The sequence below is a fragment of the Acomys russatus genome, chromosome 9, assembly GCF_903995435.1.
Source record: "Acomys russatus chromosome 9, mAcoRus1.1, whole genome shotgun sequence".
Taxonomy (NCBI): domain Eukaryota; kingdom Metazoa; phylum Chordata; class Mammalia; order Rodentia; family Muridae; genus Acomys; species Acomys russatus.
Genome location: NC_067145.1, coordinates 5,611,832 through 5,621,555, shown reverse-complemented (window position 1 = coordinate 5,621,555; position 9,724 = coordinate 5,611,832). Strand labels below are relative to the sequence as shown.

The window sequence follows — 9,724 nt, the reverse complement described above, 5'->3', positions numbered from 1 at the left end:
GCCAAGGACAATACAGGCCTTAAACTTTAAATCCCTACCCAGATCTAGCCAATGGTCAGAACAGTCTCCACAGTTGAGTGGAGAGTGAGATATGACTTTCTCAGGTACTCTGGTGCCTCACATTTGACCATGTCCCCTGGAGGGGGAGACCTGGTGGCACTCAGAGGAAGGACAGCAGGTTGCCAAGAAGAGACTTGATACCCTATGAGCATATACAGGGGGAAGTAATCCCCCTCAGGAACAGTCATAGGGGAGGGGAATAATGGGAAAATGGGAGGGAGGGAAGAATGGGAGGATACAAGGGATGGGATAAACATTGAGATGTAACAAGAATAAATTAATAAAAAAATTAAAAAATAAATCAACACAAGCAATGATAGGCACTCATAGATGCCTTCAACACACACACACACACACACACACACACACACACACACACATACATGCACTTTCAGCTCTCTCAAAAAGAAGGCTACAGACACCATGGAGACTAAGACTCTAAGCATTAATGTCTTCTGTCAAGCCTTGGAGAAGTTGTACATGATAAGTGCACACTGTAGAGACATTTTCTCTACACTATTTAATCATCAGATTTCGTGTTTCCTATTTCTTTGAGTAAAAAATGTTATATGCAAAAAGTACCAGAAAAAGGTGGCACTGTTTGCTTTTATGCTATATCTCACATAAAATTGACAACTTCAACACGCTTTCAAATCTGCGTTTGGAAGGTACCAACTGGCAAAATTCAAGACTCTGGAAATCACTGCTAAGTATGAACATATATTTCTTCTCTCTGGTTTTATAAACAACTAAAACTTTATGATATTGTGCTACTCCTACAGAGAAGAGCTTTCTCCGCTATACCTGCCTCAATAAAGGCTAAAAATACGGAAAACTAAACCATAGCACGTTATATCTTACTTAACAGTGGATATGTATGGGTAAAATGCTGCTAAAATACAGGTTTCTCTGTCTCTACTCCAAATTGTCTTACAGAATAATTAGTGTGATTTTTCTTGGAACAGAGACACCAGACATGCCAACTGAAAGGAAGTAATCTAACAAAATGTGTATGGAGTTGCAAATGTCTTGATGGTCTATTTGAAAACGCAGCAAGAAAAATTTAAAGTGGGAATAGAAGAATTTCAAAGAAAAAAAATCAAGGACAACTTAACCGAACAAAACCTAATGTACCAAAAACATCACACTTTTCCTGTTAAGCTTTCCAGCATTGCAGAAACTTTGATATATTAACCTGCTGTTAACCTGAAAAATGAGCAAATAGTTTTGTATTAAGGAAGAAACTCTGATAGACAGCAGGAGTAACAATTCAATGATAAAAAAATAATGAAATAAGATTATACATTCGAGAATACACATAACAGTAAATAACAAAGAAGTGTGCTGCACAGTTATGCCAACTCTGAAAATTTAATTTCATAGTAAAACAAAACATGTAGGTAAAATAGATCAAAGTTAATCAAACCTAATGTCTATACTAACTTCATGTAGTAAAAACAAACACTTAAAAATGTATATAAGATAGGACATTCTCCACAGTTGAGTGGAGAGTAGGGTCTGACTTTCACGTGAACTCTGGTGCCCCATATTTGACCACGTCCCCTGGATGGGGAGGCCTGGTGGCACTCAGAGGAAGGATAGCAGGTTACCAAGAAGAGACTTGATACCTTATGAACATATACAGGGGGAGGAGGTCCCCCTCAGTTACAGTCATAGGGGAGAGGAGTAAGGGGAAAATGGGAGGGAGGGAGGGATGGGAGGATACAAGGGATGGGATAACCATTGAGATGTAATAAGAATAAATTAATAAATTAATAAAATTTTTTAAAGAAAGATGCACTGCAACCTGGAATTGTCTGTTGAAATAAACACTGTGTGGTTTGAATGAGAAATGTCCTTCATAGACCGATTCAGGCACAGAGCAACTGGTTACAAGTTGGCTGTGCTTTAGGGGAAGACTTAGAAGGTGCAAAGCTGCTGGATGTAGTACTTGGTGGGGACAGGATTTGTGACTCACAAGCCTCATGCCACTCACATCCCACCCAGTGTCTCTCTTATGTACTCACATTTGATGATGTGTGCTCTCAGCTCCTGCTCCGGTCCCTTGCCTGTTGTTGTTGTCACGCCTCTGTCTCTCCACCGTGATGGACTTTTATTCCTCTGAAATCATAAGCTGAAATAAACCGTGTCTTCTATAAATTGCCTTGGTCGCATTGTTTTATTGTACCAACAGATATGTAACTGTTACAGACCCCTTTGTCCTTCATTACTTTTCCTCACAGCAACAGGAACGAAACTAGAACCCCAGTCATCCCCTGCCCCCACAGCCACCTCATAATTTCCCTTTTAGTCATTATACAACTCACTTAGCTCCCATCTCTTCAAATCCTACCACCCCCCACCAGTAATTGCATTCTATTTTACTGGATTATACAAGTATTTTAAGTTACATCTATAAATCTAGACATTGAAACCTAGGACGTACATATGAGAGAGAGAGCCTGTAATACTTTTTCTCACTGGACTTGGCTTGCCTTATCCCATTCAACTTTTCCCATTTACTTATAATAATTTTATTTTTCCTTATAGCTCAATAAAATACCTGTGTATGTATAACTTTTTTCCTTATTGAGTCTGCAGTTTATGGGCATTAAAGCTATTTCCATTTTCTAGCTATTTTAAATAGAGTAGCAGTGAACACGCATAGGCAAGTGTCTTTACAGAAGTATATAGTGCCTGCCCCCTTATGTGTGTCCTCAGGAGTGATATGGCTGTGTCACAGTAGACCTACTTCCAGTTTTTGAAAAACTCCCACATTGATTTTTATTATAATCATAACTAAAAACAAAACATGGGAAAAGGCATTTTCCTTGTTCACATATCCCTTTGTGATTTTAAGTTCAGAGTAATTGCACCCAGCCAGTAACACAAAGGAATAATAAATTGCACAACACAATTCATGTATTGTAAAATACGTGATGTGTGTTAAAAGGCCTCTGAGCACATACTGATTCACACCACAGAATTTCAACAGCTCTAAGTTTGCAAAAATAGAAAACAAATGTGTCCACTCAGAGTCTACTGGTGCATTTGAGCCCAGTGTCCCCGAGATGAAGTCTGTCACTGGCTGATATCTGGAGTAAATCAGGGAAGAAATCTTCCATTAGTTAAAGAACAGAATTTTGTACAAATAGTCATTAAAAACTCAGAAAATTGCATGGTGTACTGTCTCTCAATGATGGAATTAAATGGGCTGTGATATGAAATTAAATATTCACTGAATAGAACATCCTGCATTATAGAGTTACTGGGAAAGCCTGTGATTAAAGTTCAAAAACAGAAAGCACTAAGATTTTTGTAGCATAGGAGAAAGAGCAGCATTAAATAATATCAGAAGTATTCATAAATACAGGATAATATGATACCTAGTGATATTTAAATCACAACAAAAATCTTATCAATGTTAGAAAGAAATATGGAGCTTAGTGACTTCCTTGCACTACAGTAAAAGTTTGTGGCTTATAAAATTTGAGTTGAAGGTGGAGCATAAGGAATTTTCAGTAGGTCTTTATCCTCTCATATACTGCTTTTAAAAGCTTAAATATTATTATTGACTCGAGTTTATTCACTGTGTGTGTGTGTGTGTGCAGGTGTGTGTGTGCACTTGTGCACAAAATTCATTATGGATATTACACTACACTTTCTTTGATTTCTTAAACACCACCTCCCCCTACAATTGCCTGTGTCACATTCGTGACTTCCTGCTATGGTTTTGTAACCCACTGAGTTTAATCAAGGCTGTCTGTGTGACCATGAGTTTGTAACTATCCATTTGAGCATGGTGAGAAATATCCCTTACACTACATGCACACACACACATACACACATACACACATGCACACAGAGAGAGGGGGAGACAGAGGGAGGGGGAGGGAGAGAGGGAGAGAGAGAGAGAGAGAGAGAGAGAGAGAGAGAGAGAGAGAGACGAACTTAACACACACACACAACTACATGTACAAAGCAAATGTATCTCTCATGCATATAGACATATATTCTCTTATTACATTCAATGCCCTGTTATTTTATACCCATGTAAATTCTATACTGTTCCTCCTAATAACATCCTTGGAAATCATGGACATGTCTAAGTAAAGAGAACTGCACCTGTCAGACAGGACAGAAAAGAGAACACTGGGCCTGGTGGTTACTGTGGCCATGAAGGCCAACAGCATTTGCACCGAGTGAAGTCACTGTAAAATAAGCCAAGGGCAGGGAAACACAGAGTGCTTGAAGGTGAGGAGAAGGAAAGTGAAAGAATGAACAAAAGACATAAAGAAGACCAACTGAGATTTTTAAAACTGCATATGGGTCTCTATGTGGCAACAGATGTTGAACTGTTCATGACTGAATTCACACCGGCTACATAGAAATAATTGCCTGAAACTTCTGAAATACAAGCAACTCCAAGCTACTTGAAATTCAGTGCCCTGATAAGATACCAAACCTCACATTGTCTTAGAAGAAAAAGCAAAAAGCAAGTTTAAAACGTATGCTGAGCTTCTACTAGGAGCCAGGCATCAGAGTCTGTGAATTTTCTTTCTTTTTTATTTTTAAATCCAATTTTAAAAATGATGTTTCAATTTTCTCAAAGTAGCAGATTTTATAGATACCAAGAACTGTAATTTTAAAAAGTGTTTTTAAAACATATATCTTTATTTTCATTTAATTCTCACAACTTGTAAAGCAAGCATTGCATCTATATTTGTAGGAAAGAACGGTGAGATTGTCTTCACATATATCTGATTGTGAAGCTTGGGATTTATTGATAGTACAAACTTAAATTATGAAAAATACTACAATTAGTAATTTAAAGAATTAATTCATTTATAAAACAAGTTGCATTTCAGTACACATTATCGTTTTGCAAGCCAGCTTGTGATCTCAAGTAACTCTACAGCCTACCCTTAAGTTACTTACAGATGAGAAATAAAAGGTTTTAATTAGACTGGCAATGTTTTTTAAATCAAATATTGTTTTATTGGTTGTGCAATCAGTTCAGTTGGAAACAGAAAAAGGGGGGAGGCAGATGATAGGTGAAAGAATAGAGCAAGCTGTTGGGTCAGACGGTCGGTGACAGAAACCTTTTATTTAATGTAGTTGCCGCTCAGACTCTTGGAGCCTTCTGCATTAGCATATACTCAGGTCTTACAGGCCAGTAGGGGGCAGACAGTAATTTCTGATAACTATGGCTGTGCTCCAGTGTCTCCTCTCTGAGCCTAACTCTAGCCTAGATGCGCTTCCTTAGCAACTGGTTGCCCTGGGCGACGGGGAGACGCAGTCCAGCGGACTTTCTTCCTAGCAAGTTCCTAGCACCTGCTAGTGGTCTAAGGCGCCAGTGAGCTATGTCGGAGATCCTGTGTCAATGGCTCAACCAAGAGTTGAAGGTGTCCCGGACAGTGAGTGAGTGACTACAACCAAGGGCAAGCGGATGGAGGGGAGCACAGGGCTGGGGGCGGGCGCTGATGAAAAGAGGCCCGTGGGTGGCTAGCGGCGCCCCACAGTGTTGACTAGCACCCCTTCTTGCTACCTAGCCACCTTGGGGACCTCATATTCCATCCTGCCTCTAGCATTATCCACCATCAGGTGGTCTCTGACCTAGCCCGTGTTTCTAAGGGAAGCTTAAGTTCGACTTACTGGTCTGCTCTTGTGTGTCGTCTGACCCTGGCTTTGTTTCCATGACATCTGCATCAAGGTGTGCAGGACCAGTCCAGAGCGCAAACAGTGCTTTCAGGAGTTACAACTCTTTTCTGTCTTTCCTCTAGTATAAATTAGGTCCAACCACACCCTCCCTATTTAGCAGCAAATGGGTTGGTGTAGGATATCTTAACAGTTACTGGTTTTAGGAACTTTAAGCTCAGTTTACAAGCTTTAGCCATTTGAGGTGCCAGTTGCCTTTTTTTTTTTTTCCCTAAACTAACCTTACTTGATTTTATTAGAGGCATAAACCAGTGCACTGCACGAAACTCCTAAATTCTTAAGGCCCAGGGAATTACACACTCTTCTGATTTGGTGACAACCTGACAGGACATTTGCAAACCCAGCACCTCAAGTTGCTCTTCCTCCTCTTTGGGGGAGGGGCTATTGTCTCTGCTTTGGGAGCTCATTTTCAATTGCTATGGATTTTCCTCCAGGCAAGACGTTTTCAGGACAAATCATTTCAATCTGATTTTCCAGAGGAGCCCTTGCCTCTCTGTCAATTGCTATGAGTGGGAGCAAGTGATACCACCAGTTCAGCCTTGGGTTATACACAGAACTTTCTAGAGTAGTCATGCTTATGGAGATGTGAGAGACCTGTTATCAGCCCAGGGGTCTCCAATGCAGAGCATCCCAAGTTACATTTCTTGAAGCATAAATATTAGACTTATTCGCCAAGCCATCTCCACCGCGCTATGAGCAATAATATGTTCTTTCTCAGTGTTCTGTCTCCTTGTGTCTCTGGAGTATTTCACTGCTCAAATACGATGCTAAACTCAGTACAGAATTTAGCATATAGTGTTTCTTCTTCCTCTTTCACCATATTATTTTTAAAAATGCAGTTGCACTCTTGAAGTTTCACTGTTCAACAGCTACACATATGTTAGCTTCAGATGCTTCATTTATTTGATAATATGACCCACACCATTTCCTCAAGTCCACAGGACTCCTGCAGAGTAAACCACTTCTGGAAAAAGTAAACAGAATTAATCATAAACATGAAAACACTGGATGCTGTTATAATGCTAATAAGTTTGAGAAATCTTGTTTTTAAATGAGGCATGACTACATTCTGTGAAGATTAAAAGCCTGGAGTCATTTTAAATAAAAATTATAACACCGCAAGCTATGAATGGAAAACCCCCAGCATCTATCTTCCCGCAGTATAAATCTGGGACTTGTTAGCAGAGACACCCCATGATAATTTCATTTTAAACACTGAAGCCCAATTGCTACAAGATGTCTAATAGACAGTCTCTGATGTAGCCAAATTATGCATGTAAAAGGCTATCCAGAGTACAGGGAATATATTCAATTGTGTTTGTAATTGAGATAAGATTCCTGTGTACCTAAGGGAGCACACTGACTCTTGTAGATGTCTTCTCATTAGATAAACTCTTCTGTGGGTGTGATGGAAGATTTTGAATAATTTGTAAAACTTATGATATATAAAAAACAGTGTAAGTTGAAGAAAGAAATTTTATGATTTCTGGATAAGAGCTGTGTTAAAGAGGAAGGGATTGGAGACTGGACTGCCTGATTCTAAATCTCTTATTTGCCACTTCCCAACCAGTAGCTTAAAGTTCATTGTACCTAAAAGAGCATTTATAATGACACTTCATAGTTGTATCAAGGTTAAATGACATAATACATGTAAAACATTGAGTAGCACTTGGGATGGGCATAGTGAGTGCAAAATCTCACTTGCAACTTCAGCCATCTTTAAAACCATCAACATACAAGGATATTTGGACAAAACCTATATTGCTATATTGATTCTGGCACAGAAGTAACCTGAATGGCCTTAAATAGAGTAACAGCTGCACACCACATTACACTATGTTCTTGTTCACCATGGGATACTGTGCAGCTATTGAATGAATGGGGTAGCTGTTCTGATGCAGCAGATTTTTGTGTGTTTTTCAGTAAAAATATTGCAGCTTAAGGACAATACAGGCCGTAAACTTCAAACCGCTACCCAGACCTAGCCAATGGACAGGACATTCTCCACAGTTGAGTGGAGAGTGGGGACTGACTTTCACATGTACTCTGGTGCCCCATATTTGACCACATCCCCTGGATGGGGAGACCTGGTGGCACTCAGAGGAAGGATAGCAGGCTACCAAGAAGAGACTTGATACCCTATGAGCATATACAGGGGGAGGAGGTCCCCCTCAGTCACAATCATAGGGGAGGGGAGTAGGGGAAAATGGGAGGGAGGGAGGAATGGGAGGATACAAGGGAGGGGATAACCATTGAGATGTAATATGAATAAATTAATAAAATAAAATTTTTAAAAGTATGCTTTTATAATAAAATATTTTATAGGCTCTTTGAAGAGATATTTTTCAAATAGAATATATAATTGAAATAAGAAATTTAATAGATATAGGGTGCTAAATATTTATACACTTACAACATAGACTATTAGATTATTTTTCTTATTTGGTGATTAATATAAGCAAAAAACAGTTTCTCCAAATAAGGATGATAACGAGAATATTTAGAAATTGGTCAAGGATATACATTTAATAGAATGTACAGCTAGGATGTGAGCCTAGATCTTTTGCTTTTGCTTTTATGCACTCTACTCCTCATTAGTGTTTACAATTAAGAGAATCTATCTATTAATATCCATTGACCAATCAATCTACCTTCCAAGCATTCAATTAAACTTACCATTATGGGTTATCATCTAATTGAGAAGGTTTTTTTCCTTTAAGTATTGAACTTTAACCACTTAACCTCCCAGGCAAGTTATAAGACTTCAAGATATAAGTCAATTCCCAGATGGTTAACAGCAAAGATGGGATTATTGGTTTTTGATTAAGAGTGGCTCAGTCCACTCATTTCTGTGCAACAAACAAACAAGATGAGATTGCCATGTAAGTGCATTGACGAAGCTAAATAACCTCTATTTGTTTGAGAGGTAGTCAAAGTGAATTGATTTTTACATTATCTTGAAAGAAAGGTTCTGGACCACCCTGATTATCAACAGTGAAGGAAAGAAATTCCAATGAGCTCAATAAATAATAGCCATCTTCCACTTGGGCAGGTGGAATGTTCTTGGGAGACCCTGCAGAGCTGATTAATTTTAACGAAGGAAGAGTCCAATCTAGCTGAGAAAACCTAATTGCCTTCAATAAGATATATTTAATTGAATCATCTTCCGTGGAAATGATGCTTAGTTGTATAACTTAATGAGACGTCTTAAACAAGAATTATTTTTTTTAATTATTTATTACGTATACAGTATTCATCCTGCGTGTATGCCTGCAGGCCAGAAGAGGGCACCAGATCTCATTATAGATGGTTGTGAGCCACCATGTGGTTTCTGGGAATTGAACTCAGGACCTTTGGCAGGTGGCACTCAGAGGAAGGACAGCAGGTTACCAAGAAGAGACTTGATACCCTATGAGCATATACAGGGGGAGGTAATGCCCCTCAGGAACAATCATAGAGGAGGGGAATAATGGGAAATTGGGAGGGAGGGAAGAATGGGAGGATACAAGGATAACCATTTAGATGTAACAAGAATAAATTAATAAAAAAAATTAAATTAAATAAATAAGAAAAACATGTATTATTAAAAATGATAACCGGAATTGAAGATTTAGTTTTTGTTATAATGATATGGAAATGTATTAGTATGTCCTTCAATTTAATTTTTAATCTTCTATTTTTATTTTAGTCATATAAATTATTTTGATTATATTTTCTCATCTCCTTCAACTTTTCCCATAGCCTTTCCTTGTCCTATTTGATGTTATTTCTTAGAACAAAAAGAAAACAAACAAAATGCATCAGTGCCCATACGCATGGACAAGCACATGCACACACGCACACACACGCACAATGGAATCCTTTGGGGCAGCTATAATTGAGCATTCAGCTTGTCCTAGATTGTCCTGGATATACCCAGGGTCACTGCATTAAAGAACACAAATTT

At 38.6% G+C, this 9,724-nt stretch overlaps 1 protein-coding gene across 2 annotated transcripts in view; it reads left to right on the top strand.

The window, feature by feature from the left end:
* Positions 1-5,314: 5,314 nt before the first annotated feature.
* Spef2 (sperm flagellar 2) overlaps positions 5,315-9,724 on the top strand; it is a 164,795-nt gene continuing 160,385 nt past the window's right edge. The window contains exon 1 of one of the 2 annotated variants that reach the window (XM_051150954.1): positions 5,315-5,481. In XM_051150954.1, coding sequence (XP_051006911.1) covers positions 5,424-5,481 — 58 coding nt within the window. In that variant the 5' untranslated portion in view covers positions 5,315-5,423. The remainder of the gene's footprint in view (positions 5,482-9,724) is intronic. The other variant, XM_051150953.1, reaches the window with a different exon arrangement.